The sequence below is a fragment of the Eretmochelys imbricata genome, chromosome 10 (genome assembly GCF_965152235.1).
Source record: "Eretmochelys imbricata isolate rEreImb1 chromosome 10, rEreImb1.hap1, whole genome shotgun sequence".
NCBI lineage: Eukaryota > Metazoa > Chordata > Testudines > Cheloniidae > Eretmochelys > Eretmochelys imbricata.
In genome coordinates, this window is record NC_135581.1 from 3,216,723 (window position 1) to 3,231,793 (window position 15,071).

A 15,071-nucleotide genomic window follows, 5' to 3' on the forward strand; every position below is an offset into this window, starting at 1 on the left:
CCATTCTTGTACCCGCCTTGGAGTGCAGTGGGCAAGAGGGGGAATGATTTTTCCATAAGCATTAACAATGGATAATAAATATGGGGTCTTCTCCATTCTCTTAATTCTAGTAGCTGCCTATTCATTACAGGATACAGCTCAAAAATTGTACTTGTTTGCTTTTAAAGCAAGTCAAGGAGCTGTTCCAGCCACTCACCGATCTGGTCTCTCGTCAATCTTTTCCCTGTTCATCTAGAATCCAGCTCTCATGTTCCTTACACTAGTGGGGGGAAGTTTGTGTGGAAGAGCCGTCACCTCTGCACCTCCTGAAATATGGAGCTGCTTTTGCATTTTTTAACCTAGACTTTACATCACTTTCAGATCTCAGGGGAAGTCTCTTCTCAATTGTTCTGACCTCCATTTCTCCATTAGTGTTTTAAACGCTAATTGAATCTGCATGCAGTTGTGGGATAAAGTTTGCACAACAAATGCTATACAAACCGTTCAGATATGTACATTTGAGAGAACAGCATTTGCAGTAGGCTTACCTAAATGTCCTTTGATGTGTATTTCAAGGGAAACAGACCCACTGAAGACTTCACTACAGTGAGGGCAAACATAACTTTTGTATCCGTTTGTTTCTGTATCGGTCTATTGAAATTAAATATCATAATATAAGTGCCTTTTCCATACATTATGTGGAATCAATATTCCTAATCAAAATTCTAAGCTAAATGCCCTTTGATTTAAAGAAAAATCAAGTTATCAAAGAAGCAGATGGTGCTAACACTGCAAGTTCTAACGCACAAAAAATATTACACTCTGCTGGTCACTATGCTGACACATAGTGCATAAATATTAAAAGTGTAGATACAATGAAGCTAATGCCTAAGGTGCTCACATGGGCTGTTAGGAATCACATGTATTTCCTGTAGAAAAGAAAACAAGCTAATTGATAAAAGCACATGATGCAAACATACAGTCTCTACTTGCTCTACTTCAACACACTGTTCCCCACACTGCTCTTCTTCTGCTTCCATCTCTTCATTTTCTAGTTCTTCTGTAGCAGCCACACCAGGTTCATCTGATTTTTGCATCTCCTCCACAGTAACTTTTTCTATCACAATCCCAGAATTCCTCATGGCCTGCCTCAGCAAGTTCTCATTGTTCACTTCCCATTCACATGGTAGTTCCTCAGGATTTGATGGCTAAAGAAAATAAAATACTCAGATGATAAGAACAGCAGATGTGAAGTCAGCCTTTTAGACAAAAGAACTCTGGGTATTCCAGTGCTTGTCACCAGGGTGACCGGTTCTGTGATCTCAGATACCAGAAAGCAAAAGAGATGTGTCTGCTTTGGAGAAGTCCGAGAGCTTGAGAAACTCCAGTTGAAAGGATACTTTCCAGCCTTTCACTTGGAGTCTAACCTCAGGGAGTGGCCATAAAATATGGCCATTTTAGGTCACCCAAGTAGTATACCAGACATCACTGATCCCATACAGATACATGACAGATCACTTTTTTGATTTTATAATAGAGACTGTAAACTCCACGACCAGATGCTCTAGTATGGTCTTTTCAGGTAACCTACACAGCCATTTTTTTTTCTCTGAACGTGCAGGCTGTTTTCCTATATCGGGGGTAAGCAACCTACGGCGAGCTGATTTTCAATGGCACTCACACTGCCCAGGTCCTGGCCGCCAGTCCAGGGGGCTCTGCATTTTAATTTAAATTTTAAATGAAGCTTCTTAAACATTTTCAAAACCTTATATACTTTAAATACAACAATAGTTTAGTTATATATTAAAGACTTATAGAAGGAGACCTTCTAAAAACGTTAAAAATGTATTACTGGCACGCAAAACCTTAAATTACAGTGAATAAATGAAGACTTGGCACCACTTCTGAAAGGCTGCCGACCCCTTTCCTATATGCTTTTGAGATCAGTTTCACAGCATGGGCAGGAAAAGCATCCTTACCCTTATTTACACCTGGCTTATTAGCTTCTTTTAAGTTTCATATTCACATCAACATTAAGATGTTAGTAAATAAGACATTAGTAGCACCACAGACTTTTGTTTCTCCCCAAGCAAGAGGTTATATTGACAACCAGATGCCCTACTACTCTCAGGTCCTATAAAGCAGTGGTCTCCAAAGTGGGGTGCGCGCAGCAGGAGGAGCACCACCGAAGGAGCACTGCTGGCACGGCAGCAGCTCGGCTCTCCCCGCTCTGTCTTCGGCGGCACACTGGCGGGGGCTTTTTTTTTTTTTTTGCACGTCCCTAGAGCTGGCCCTGGGGAGATGCACGATCCAAAAAGTTGGAGACCACTGCTATAAAGAACCAGTCAGCAGCATGAGCTATGTCATTATTTTCAAAGGAGTTCAGAATATTTGCCATCTAGTGTTGGAACTGAAGTTCTACAGGAAAGGAAGCTACTGAACATAACAGAATTAAAATTAGCCTATACAAGCCCTGTGCAGACCTTCCTGAGTAAGTCCTCTTTAGATTCCTCTCCTTTTGAGTGTGTCCTTGGAACTGATGGGAAGGTGAATTTATGTGAGTAATGCTACCTTCCAACTCAAGAGCCCTGGCCAAGGAATAGCAATTCTGCTTCTTTGCATAAAATATGCGAAGGGTATCCAACAAAAACAAACACTCACCTCTTGATCCAAGGATTTTGCATCAACAACAGGAAGCTCCTGCATTTGGACATGGACTTCATGAAGGACATTGCCTTTTGCATCTGTTAATAGGTGAATCACAGGAGTCTCAATGGATTCACTTGCTATAGGTGAAACCGTCTCTGTGTTTGAACTACAGGATTCTTCAAGAAAAGAAGCACAGGATTAAACAACCACTCTAATTCTGAGTGTGAAGCTAAACCCTATTTACAGCCACTTGACCTAATTCTACTTCAGTGTATCTTACTCAGTGTATCTAGAAATATTAACCTCTGGCTGAAGGACTGCTTTTTTGCATTTACCCTGTATAATCCTTTTCAAGCATTGTTCCATACAACGAAATACAGCATTTTGCAGATGGATACATTTCAACACGGATTTCCATGTCAATTTTGTGATTATAATGGTCTTAGTGCCAGATTCTCAAATAAATCTTCCAATCTATGATCCGTATTTATTCATCCATGGTATGACTCTGTCCATGTGCACTCTGGATTGATAGGTTCGCTACCTGTCCAGAGGTAGTTGTTTCTTTCTAAAAAAATGGGAGCCAGATTGCCTGGCCCCCCCCCGCAACGCGCACACAAAATATAAAAAAAAAAAAAATGAAGGAAAATAATGTTATTTGAATGCCAGGAATGTCACATGACCTACACTTTGTTTGATGCAGGACATGCATTTGCTATTTCACTGACCTGTTGGCAGTTCATCTTTGCTAACAACTATTTCTTTGCTCACGTTGAAACGTATTTTTTCGGTGCAAGGTGTCAAAGATTTCAGATGCCGTGTCAAAGCTCCTGATTCCCTGAAGCTTTTCCCACACTTCTTGCATTTGTAAGGTCGCTCATCTTGACAAAGTAAGAGAAAGCATGAATCATTACCAAATAAATTTTATTAACTCCATCCAAGAATTTTCACTTGATCAAACATACATCTAATACAGCATTTCCCAACCTTTTGGGGCAAGTGTAGTTGCCTGTGCCCACTACCTTCCATCCAATTACATGCAATATCTGCAATGGCAAGAGTTTTTAAAACTGGGCTTCTGAGTAGCCCCAACACCATGGGATTTAGACTGCACTCAGCTCAATGCAAGGTGGGAAACAGTGGAGTATTTCAGCTCATCATTTAAGGCAAGATGGAGGAGCCAAGTACAGCCCAGTCCAACAATTAGGAACCACTATACTAAAACAGACAGTATCTTACCTGTGTGACGCCGGTGGTGTCGAATGAGAGACCCCTTTGTCCTAAATGATGTTCCACATAATTTACATTCATAGTCCTTCCTGCTACTATGAGTGATCATATGAGCTTTAAGGATACTGGCCTAGAAAATGAGTTGATTTTAAAAAATGGGTAGCAATGCTCCTTTATTAGTTGTTTTACATTTGAACAAATCAAAGACATTCAAGAACACTCACACTACTAATAAAAAATGCAACTGCAGAACTGCTAGAATGTTGAGAAAAAACACAAAGTTCCAGCCATTACCAGGATTAAAGAAGTGCTTGTATCATTAAATTTACAAGTGAAGATAATGGACATGTTGGAATGCAGCCTAATGCAAAACTACATCAGTTATATAAGCCTTCCTGCTTCAGGGCTTAAGCCAATTACTACAGTTAAGAAGCAGCTTCACCTGCAGATTATTCCATGATTGTCCATTATAGAGGTTTCACACTTTCCTCACTGGCCACTATCACAGACAGTGTAGTAGACAAAGATAATGGTCCACTGTGTGATCTAGTATGGCAATCCCTTTGTAGACAGTAATTAAAGCTTTATCATGAATGTCGAATTTGACTGACTGGCACTAGTTTTGAAAGGAGGTCAATCTCCAAATAAGATTATGTAGTAGGAAATGAGTTTTCTATCAAGTCTGAAGAGATCATGATGCACAACTGTCCTAAAAGATTTGAGCATATGAACATTACAAAAGTAGACTGTAAAACTACCAGCTCCATAACTTACTGTTTTAAACGTCTTGTGGCATAACTCACACACATATCGACCTTCTTTATTAACCAGCAGCTTAACCCTGATCAGCTCTGTGGAGCCATCTTGTTCCAGGTCATCGGGGCTGCCCTGCCCTTCAGCAATCTCACCATCAATCTGGCCATTTGGGTTTTCAAAAACATGTTCTCCTGTGACAATGACTTCTTTGATGTGCCCACTACCTGGGAAAATGATATGAAGACAGCTACGTTCTTTACATAACAGGTTCACGTGACTCAATGGATTCAATCTTTTAGGATATCAAGTAGTGGAAAGAAAAGAGAAGCAGGTGACTACACACGAATGGTATATGCCAGAGTCAATATTGACTGATTATGGAACTCTTTATTACGTTTTCAAAGTCATTCTAAAAGGTGTTAGAGCTCAGGATGGATGTTCTTTGAAGTGGAGTTTTAAATCTGAGTATATTTATTGTGTATTTTACTTAAGTTAGAGTTGGAAAGGTGCCTTGCAGGATTTCCATTCATCGGGGTAGCTGCAGAGATTTAGTATGCTACCTCCTTAGTTCTACCAACCCCAAAGCTCAGGAGCCACACACAGATTCCTATGTGACAGTTTAACACATTGTCTCAACCACCAGACTAGTCAACAAGGCCTTTTTTAATCTGAACTATGACAGGGATGTCATCTCACATAACCTTTGAAAGTAAATGCCACAATCATTTGAGTTGGAAGGGACCTGTAACTAAGTGGTCTGCAGCATGGATTTATTTTGTACAGAAAATAGGCAACACGGTGCAAGCCAAAATCAATTACACTGCGGAGACACTAAAACAAAAAGTTGTACTTCTGCCAAACCACATTAGACAGGGATGCAGTGATTATGGACCAAATGGAAAACTGACAGGGAAAGAGTTCATTTCAAACTTTCTAACTGTGTACAGCTTCAACAGAAAAAAGTATTCTGTAATTACGTTTCTTCTAGAGGACCTATCAATTTACTAAAATGAATACATGCAGAAATGAATAATGGAAGTAAGGTTTCAGAAACATTAATGTCTTTATTTTAAGAAGAGAAAATATTTCCATTACTAATTATTATGGGCATTGATTAATAATTTAATGTGACTTCACTTGAACTAAAAATCTAAAATTCTATTGAGAAACCATCTTCAGTTGCAGAGTTAACATCGCCACACAAGGACCTACATACACAAAAGTTTATTTAATTACAATTTTTGCCTCCAGTTTAGAATTCACTCCAGAAGATCCACGTTATTTCTAAAACAGTCAAGGTCACCCTTGTGATGTAATAGAGAATTCCTATCCACAAAACTTTCTTAGGAAGTGAGTGGCACAGCAATTTTCAGACCAGAAGATGTGTGTATTAAAGTTATAACTCCCTAAAAACTGGAATTTGCAAAAGAAGCCATTAACTGAAACCTAGTATGTGTTTTCATTGCTTAAAAAAGCACCTAAAATCTGTTTCTCCCCATATACACAATAGAGTGACGCTAAATCAACTCTGGCAGTATACAGTATTGACTATGAAATCAAATTCTTACGGAGCTAGTGAGGGCACCACTCAAATTTACAGTGCAACTCTCCATCTGACTAACCTGCAGAGTAAGGCAACAGACTACATGATAACAGATTACTAAAGTAACATCTGTTACATAAAAACCTTGCAACTTACCTACTATAGAAGATGCATTACTGATTTCTTCTGCTATTGAAGATGCTTCAACAACTATATGAGCAACAGTTATGGACTCCTCAACAGAAGGAACAACCTGCTGTAACAGATAATGTTTTAGTAAGAAAAGTTAAAATCACATCTTATGTTCACTTATGATAGATTATTGTTCTGATTATTTTGAGACATGGCTGTCACCTTCTGTACTTCTTGGCTAGGAAGACTTGTTGATGTGGCAGTAATGGCTTCTTGAGTTCGCTGACAGATCTTTTGTAATTTGTGTTGTACAAATTCTTCCAAAGAGGTGAACTCAGAATGGCAACGACCACACTTATGAACATCATCTTCATCTGCAATTTAATATGTAAGAAATTATTAGATTTGGAAGTTAACGTATACGACGTTTAAGACTGTATGACAACAGCCCTTTGCCATCCAGTCTACTAAATCTCCCACAATATGAAGAGAGAAAGTTGGAATTGGAGCATGTAAGAATTAGGACTGTTTCTACCCCATTAAATACATTTTTGCTCCTACAGCAGTATTTTCTTTCGGGGTCTGTAGAGGTTTGTGATGTTAATTTGCTTACAGGGCAACACTATGGCATTTATGCATCACAGGGACATGGGCTGGACAGGTCACAGCAACAAGATAAGGGGCTCCAAGTTTTCGAAGCCAAGTTACATAAACACTTTGTGCAGTCTTGCAAAAGGATCATGAACATTTACCAACACACAGAACAGAGGATATTAAAAAAGAAATCTAGTGACATGTTCCTTGCCCCCCCCAAAAAAAGTGGGGTTACTCATCCCAAGAGAGTGAAAATTTACAAAGCTGCCTTACTACATAGCCCATTACAGCATCTCCCTCAATCAGCACTAACCCTCACTATCTGCCTAAGAAACCTGGAAAGGGATAGGAAGCCTTAATCAGGAAATAAAACCAAAAAGAGACAGCCTTTGGAAGAGGACTTCTAGTGTCTAGAGAACTGCTTTCTAGGAACATAACAATAGCCATACTGGATCAGACCTGAGATCCATCTACTTCAGTATCTCATCCCAACTGTGGCCAGCATCAGATCCTTCAGAGGAAGGTGTAAGAACCCCCCCGCCCCACATTAGGTCTCAACTGGATTCCTACTAGTTAAGAGATTAGTTTACACGGTGAAGCATGAGGTTTAATATCCCTTCCAAATTTGTTGTTAGCATTAACTCACATAACTCTGGATACTGTCATTCATACAAATGTCCAGTCCTTTTTTTGGATCTTGCTAAATTCTTGGCCTCAACAATTTCCTGTTGCAATGAATATGCATTTCCTGAAAGATACTTCCTTTTTCAGTTTTGAATTAGCCATTTTTTAAAAATTTAATTGACTATTCTCTTGTTGTGTTGTATGACAGGGAGAACTGAAGCTCCCGATCTGCCCCACTAGAACATTTCTCATTTCATCAGGTCTCCTCTTATCTCCTTTCTAAGGGAAATTACCCCAATTTTTTCCCCACGCTCTGCCAATGAGTTTCCCCAGGCGCCTAATCATTCCCATCACCCTTCCCTGCATCCCCTCTAATTCTGCAACATCCTCTTGGAGATGGGCGACCAGCACTGCAGGCGATGGTCCCCAGGAGACCCCAGCGCCGCAGCGGGGAAAGCTATTCGAATGGTCTTTGGCTTAGTCCCCATCCCAGGCCTTATGCCGCGTAACACCGTTTGCCTTTTTTTGGCCGCGCTGCCCACCGGGCAAAGGCCGCCTCCGCGCTGGTGACCCCCAGTCCCTCCCCTGGGGGGAGACGGTGAATTCGGCCTCCACCGCGCTCCCCTTTCCCGGGCACGGCTGTGCCTCCATCCGCAACGCGCTCCGCTTGCCCGCCTGCTGCCGGGGCCCCTCGCCGCCCTCTCCGGCGCCGGCGAACCGACACAACCCGGGCTCCTCCGCAGACGGCGGGCCCTCGGGGCTCCCCGCTCGCCTGACCCGGCGGCAGGAGCACGGGGCGGGCGGGACGCGCGGGGAGGCGAGAGGCCGGGGCGGGCCAGGAGCGCTCTGGGGGCCCAGCGCTGACCGGGCCCCCGCCCCGCTGAGGGGCCCGGCGGGAGCCCCCCGCTGCTCCCTCTGGGCCCGGCGGGCCCCCCCCTCAGCAGGCCGCGCTCCGCTCAGGCCCCGGCCGGGGGAGCGGGCCCGCCCCAGGCCCGTTACCTTCCTCGCTGAAGGGCGCCGGGAGGCTGAGGACGGTGGCGGGGCCGGCGGGCGCCGGGGCCGGGCCGGAGGCAGCCGCCGCCGCCCCCTCCTGCTCCCCGGCCGCGGCTGCCGTAAGCCCCGCCGGCCCTGCGCTCGTTGCCATCACGGCCTCCATGTCGCAACGCGCCGCACCACCAAGATGGCGGCTTTACGGCCGTGTCGTCATAACAACGGGCCGCATGCGGCGGCGGGGGCGGAGCAGGGGCGCGGCCGGCAGTGGGTGGGGCACCGAGGAGCCCCCGCGCAGGGGCCTCACTCTGACAACCACGCCTATGATCCCACCCTGACCTTCCGTGCCCTTCATGAACCTGAGCTCTCAGGTGACCAGTTACCGCCAGAGGCTACTTGGGGGCGGGGCTCCCGGCTCGCTTAGCCAATGAGCTGAGAGGAGGGTGTGCGCCAAAACCGGTTGCCCAATGAGGTGGTAGGGGCGGGGCTGAGGGTCCCCGCGCCACGGCCCCAAGGCTATGCATCCGTCAGCCATTGGGCCACAGAGTGGGCGGGACTCCGCGCCCGCTTCCCCCAACGAGCAACGGCGTGGGCGGGGCTCCCTTCCCCAATTTGTGGCGCGGGCGGGGCTCCGGGGGCGGCCGCCCAACTGCCCGCCGCCTGGGCGGGCCCCCGCGCCGAGCGAGCGAGCGCGCAGGCGCAGGCGGCCGGCGGAGCGGAGCGGGCCCTTCGGTCGCACCATGGCGCAGGGCTCGGCGCGCCGGTGCCTGCGGCTGGAGCCGGGCGCGGCCCGCGAGGTGCTGGGCGCGGCCGACACGCTGCTGTTCGACTGCGACGGCGTGCTGTGGCGGGGCGACGCGGCGGTGGCGGGCGCGCCGGCCGCGCTGAGCCGCCTGCAGGCCCGGGGCAAGCGCCTCTGCTACGTGACCAACAACAGCAGCCGCACGCGGGACGCCTACGCCGAGAAGCTGCGGCGCCTGGGCTTCCCGCCGGCCGAGCCCCGCCAGGTCTTCGGCTCGGCCCACTGCGCCGCCCGCTACCTCCGCCAGGCCCTGCCGCCCGGCGCCGCCGCCTACGTGCTGGGCGGCCCCGCCCTCGGCGCCGAGCTGCGGGCCGCCGGCGTCCCGCACCTGGGGCCCGGCCCCGCCGCCCTGCCCGGGCCGGGCCCGGCGGACTGGGCCCGCGCGCCGCTGGACCCGGCCGTGCGCGCCGTGCTGGTGGGCTTCGACGAGCACTTCTGCTACGCCAAGCTGTGCCAGGCGCTGCGCTACCTGCAGCGGGGCGGCCCCGGCTGCCTGCTGCTGGGCACCAACCGCGACCACCGCCTGCCGCTGGAGGGCGGCGCCGCCATCCCCGGTGCGTGGCCGGACCCTGCCCCGCTCCCCCTGGGGCGGCGGGCGGCGGGCGGGGCGGGCCGCGATGGGGCCGCTCCCCGGGGCGGCCCGGCCCTGGCCTCGGCCTGCCGCCGCTTCCCTCCCGAGACCCCGCCCTGCGGGGCACCGCTGGCTTTTGCGTGCGCGTTTCCGCGTTACTGGGGGGGCGGGCTTGGAATAGCGCCAAAAGCGTGTCCCCTTCGGGGCCGAGCGCCACGTCGGCAGCCCCCTCGGCCGGGCAGCGCGCTGGTCTGTGGGGTCGCGGCTGCCCGCGCCCCCTCCGCAGCCCCCGCAGCCGGCTGGTGCCCTGGCACCGTGGGTCGCAGCTGTCACGCGGCTCCGTGCCCCGTCCGCAGCCCCCTTGGGCCAGGCGACGGGCTTGCCCCCTTGGGTCGCAGCTGTCACGCGGCTCCGTGCCCCGTCCGCAGCCCCCTTGGCCAGGCGACGGGCTTGCCCCCGTGGGTCGCAGCTGTCACGCGGCTCCGTGCCCCGTCCGCAGCCCCGTTGGGCCAGGCGACGGGCTTGCCCCCGTGGGTCGCAGCTGTCACGCGGCTCCGTGCCCCGTCCGCAGCCCCGTTGGGCCAGGCGACGGGCTTGCCCCCATGGGTCGCAGCTGTCACGCGGCTCCGTGCCCCGTCCGCAGCCCCCTTGGCTAGGCGACGGGCTTGCCCCCTTGGGTCGCAGCTGTCACGCGGCTCCGTGCCCCGTCCGCAGCCCCCTTGGCTAGGCGACGGGCTTGCCCCCTTGGGTCGCAGCTGTCACGTGGCTCCGTGCCCCGTCCGCAGCCCCCTTGGGCAGGTGACGGGCTTGCCCCCGTGGGTCGCAGCTGTCACGCGGCTCCGTGCCCCGTCCGCAGCCCCTTGGGCCAGGCGACGGGCTTGCCCCCGTGGGTCGCAGCTGTCACGTGGCTCCGTGCCCCGTCCGCAGCCCCCTTGGCTAGGCGACGGGCTTGCCCCCTTGGGTCGCAGCTGTCACGCGGCTCCGTGCCCCGTCCGCAGCCCCCTTGGGCAGGCAGTGTGGTGGTATCTGATGTCACATCCGTTACGGTTCTGTGCTCCATCCATAACCCCCTCGACCAGGTCATGTGCTGACGCGCAGAACTGTCACACAGCTCCATGGCACATCCAGCCTACTTCACTCCAACGCTGGAATGAGGAAAGGGCCATTCAGTTATTCTCCATGTTCTTCCCTCGGAGAACCCTTTGTGGCCACTACTTTAACTGTCCCTTTGCCCTGGCATCAGCTCCTTTGCTCTCCTGCCCGTCCCTAAGTTATAGTGAATGAAAAGTGCTTTCCTGAACAGCATGCATCCTTTATTAGCATCCTGTAGCTTCTTATTTAGTTTCTTAACCCTTCTCTCTTTGTTGCAAGAGGTATGAATGTGATGGCAGTACCTACAGCTTTTATGACTTTATCCTTCATTTGAGTCTCGTCTACTGTATTTTGTTAGAGAATATGGGGGGACACCTATGCTGCTTGTATATGGGCCTCTGGGTCCCACTACAAGTTTTGGAGACAGGTGTCTTTCCTGGGTACAGTCCACTGACTACAGCTGCATAGAAACCAGCACTCTGATGCTGGGTGGTTGGGGACCATGCTGTCTCCTGGCGCCATGCTTCAGGGCTGCCCTGTTCCCTAGTGGAGCCTGGATTTGTTGGGGCCAGTGGTCCCCAGCAGGCTGATCTCTGTGGTTGAACATACAGGTAGAAACTTCCCAATTCCAGTCAGAGCAAATGAGGCAGTCTAAATCTGGAGTACTCTGGATTGTGAGAAGCTTGAGGGGTTTGACTATGGCTGAGCTGTGGCCTAAGTTCCCTCTAAGCTCCCAGCACAAGCCTGCTGTGGCGAGAGAGGGGTGGGGGGAGTCCTCTCTCCCCACCACAGCCCCAGGGCAGCCTGCACCCTGAACCCCTCATCCCTGGCCCCACCCCAGAGCCCGCAACCCCAGTCAGAGCCCTCACACACCCGCACCCCTGCCCCAGCCTCCCACACTCCGAGCCCCTCGCCCCCACACCCCTCCCACATGAATTTTATTATGTGCACCAGTATGAAGGTGATGTGTCACACATCACTTCCATATTGGTGCACATACCAAAATTCATTCCGCACATGGATGTAAAAAATTTGAGGGAACACTGCCTTTGGCCCCCATTTTACCTGTTCAGTCACAGAACTGGATTTTCTAGACAAACCTGTACTCTAAACCCTCTTCTGTTGCAGTAATATGCAAGCACCCCACCCTTTGCAGCCGACTGGGAATCTGGTGGAATGCAGGCACAGCAGTGAGGTCTATATGGCAGCAATCACTCTGCATGGCTTTGCTGGCAGGGTAGCTCAGCAACCCTCTCTTAGTTATTGCGAATTACAGTATTTTACAAAATGAGAGGAAGGGATTGGACTTTCCACTCTGCCTTAATCTGCACCAGGCAAGCTGCCTCTTGCCCATTATTAGGTCTTTAATACTGTGGGGTTACACTTCTGAAATAACATGTAGTGCAGCAGTGACTCATCTGGGTACCACAAGTCCTTGCCTATATTTCACTTAGCTTTTCTCTTCTGCCTTCAGGGACTGGCTGTCTTGTGAAAGCAGTGGAGATGGCAGCAGAACGTGAGGCATTCATCATAGGCAAGCCCAGCCGATACATTTTCGACTGTGTGTCTAGTGAGTTCAAGATCGAACCTGCTCGTACCATCATGGTGGGAGATCGACTGGACACAGACATCCTTATGGGCAATAACTGCGGCCTCACCACCCTCTTGACTCTCACTGGAGTCACTACTCTGGAAGAAGTAAAAGGTCACCAGGAGAGTGACTGCCCTTCCAGGAAAAGCCTGGTTCCTGATTACTATGTTGATAGCATAGCTGACCTTCTTCCTGCACTTGAGGATTAAAATAGCAAAAATCTCTCCAACTCCTGAAACGGTACCCATGTTAGTGAAGGGCAGTAGTTAATATCACCTCTGATTACTTTAACACACACAGTGTGACACCACTTGCAATTGCAAACTCTTAGCTTTTAACCTTCAATTTGAGTCCTACGATAATTTTGTTTACAAATCTTATTTTCAAAATGCACTTTGAAATGAAGAGGGCATTATAGTGTCACCCAGTCTTGTGTTTTTTAAAGTCAACAAGTACATCCAAATGTTTGCAATATTAGGTGTCAGGGTATTGTTTTTCTGGACTGGGTTAAGGAAAATAGAATAGATTTAAAAAAACAAACCAACCTTGCAGTATGTTTTGATGGACAAACCATAGCTCAGACTTGATTATTCAGGGAATTAACTCTTTGGGTATATAGCTGTCCAATGGCTCTCTTCTCCTATGCTTGCACAGGCTGCTTCAGTTAGAATTTGGTCCCATGCTGGGTTCTTGATGCTTACTCAGGTCCTGTTCTAGACATGCAGCCTGTTGCAGGTGTAACTTGAAGGGAGAGCTGTTCAAATATCTGTCCTGTATTTGATCGTATAAATTGCAGTTGTGATGCAAACTAGACTGGTTCTACATGCAAAGGATATTAATGGTATCTTCTCTATGTTGTATTTGTCCAAATATTGGATGTATATGTAAAGTATGTGTGGTATATAAAGTAATTACCCTGACTGACACTAAAATATATATCAGAAATGTATTTAAAGTATACATTAAACATAATATATTGAGAATGTATCTTGTTTCCCAAAAGGAAGGATATTGAGGAATTTTCTTCACTCTTTATTAAGGATTAATGTTTAAAGGCACTTGCATCTTAATGAGATAATGCAGTAAGTGTAATCACAGAGAACTGTCCTACATTAATACCATTTGCAAGAAAGAATTATATCAACGGATATTTAAAAAAAAAGTCCATTCTGATCATCCTTAGAACTCCCTAGTCCCTCAATAGCAAAACAAATGTTTGCCTGGACTTCAGCGGCAAACTCTAAATCTGCTCCTCCTTTGAAGAATCTGGGTAGTACACATGGTAAATCTTTCTTCCTCCCTAGGCTTATTGTGGGTGGAATAGTGAGTAAGTACTGGAACAGCACAGGGCTTCCTTTACATTTCTGATTTTAATACCTTCCTTGCAGAGCTGGTGTGAGGGCCTGACACCAGCTACTTGCCTAGGTAAGAATGAATGCTCAGGTTATTTTGCTTCGCAACTTTAAAATAGGCCTCCAGATAGCTTTTGTTCTTGCTGCACTAACAGCCACAATGAATATTTTAAGCTTGTGTGTTTAAAAAAATAACTCAAGTAATCAGATATGCAAATTGCGTGTTCCGTTATTCCACAGAAGTTCTATTGGCAACTGAAGGAGAGCATGTGTTAATTTCTCTCTCATTGTTCAGTTTGAACTAGTCTGGCAGTGTATATTAGTGCCATTTCCTCGTACTTAAACACTTGAAATGTAAATGTATCATCTTGTTCATACAGCAATAATTGTGCAGTTCATAATATCTTTCAGTGTTACCAGGATATGAGCTGAAAAAACTCTTACAAAAGGTTAGTTATAAGTTGATGTCCGCATTCATCTGTAACTCTGGAAGTGTGTAAGAGGCATGAGTCATATCTCTACCCTGTATTATGTGTCCTCTGTAAGCCTTAAAAGGCTTCTAGCTGAAATGCCTATGTGTCATGTAGAATTTGTTCTTGACACTAGTTAATGTAGAATTGGACATAGTGGGTTTATTGCTGTTAGGGAAGACTTCAGATACAATATGTTCCTTGATTTATTTTCTATACTTGTGCTTATCAAATTCTATAGAGATTCAGGAAAATATATTAAGTAAAGGAGTAAATATCAGTGTGGTATTAAACCATATAACAGCTGCACATAATCCCTGTTGAGAACTACACCTGTACAATGGTACCATTACCTCTATTCAGTCGGTCTTTCCGTAAGTATTGTGGAATTGTATTGGTGAAAGCATTTATTATGCTTAAAGAGTCTCCATATAAATTTTGTTGGAGTTGTTAGTCCTATACTTGAATTTACATTAAACTTACAAACCTGTTTTTCCTCTGGCTTTTCTCATTGTTTCTGTGGTCTGTTCTGTGTTTACATGCAATATTTCATGTTGTTGTAACTATTACATCTAAAGGGGTGAAATACACATGCTATTATATTGCTAACTCTAATTTTTAGAACTAATATTCACTCAATATCTTATTCTTCATTTTCAATACCTAGATCCAGCAATGAGTGAGTTGCGGAAGCCT

At 47.7% G+C, this 15,071-nt stretch overlaps 2 protein-coding genes across 4 annotated transcripts in view; one reads left to right on the forward strand and one right to left on the reverse strand.

Annotated features, from left to right (window-relative positions):
* The window catches only part of E4F1 (E4F transcription factor 1), a 26,010-nt gene extending 17,322 nt beyond the window's left edge, over nt 1-8,688 (reverse strand). For 2 of the 3 annotated variants that reach the window (XM_077829365.1, XM_077829363.1), the window contains exons 1-9: nt 8,507-8,688; nt 6,512-6,663; nt 6,314-6,413; nt 4,633-4,838; nt 3,868-3,988; nt 3,357-3,509; nt 2,641-2,804; nt 960-1,187; nt 528-630 (exon numbers count right to left, since the gene is read on the reverse strand). In XM_077829365.1, the coding sequence (XP_077685491.1) occupies nt 528-630; nt 960-1,187; nt 2,641-2,804; nt 3,357-3,509; nt 3,868-3,988; nt 4,633-4,838; nt 6,314-6,413; nt 6,512-6,663; nt 8,507-8,663 (1,384 nt within the window). In that variant the 5' untranslated portion in view covers nt 8,664-8,688. The remainder of the gene's footprint in view (nt 1-527; nt 631-959; nt 1,188-2,640; nt 2,805-3,356; nt 3,510-3,867; nt 3,989-4,632; nt 4,839-6,313; nt 6,414-6,511; nt 6,664-8,506) is intronic. The other variant, XM_077829364.1, reaches the window with a different exon arrangement.
* Nucleotides 8,689-9,214: 526 nt separating this feature from the next.
* Nucleotides 9,215-14,865, forward strand: PGP (phosphoglycolate phosphatase). Its single transcript, XM_077829368.1, has 2 exons — nt 9,215-9,853; nt 12,437-14,865. Exons 1-2 carry the CDS (start codon nt 9,238-9,240, stop codon nt 12,760-12,762), a joined length of 942 nt encoding a protein of 313 aa, XP_077685494.1. The 5' UTR covers nt 9,215-9,237; the 3' UTR covers nt 12,763-14,865.
* Nucleotides 14,866-15,071: the final 206 nt, after the last annotated feature.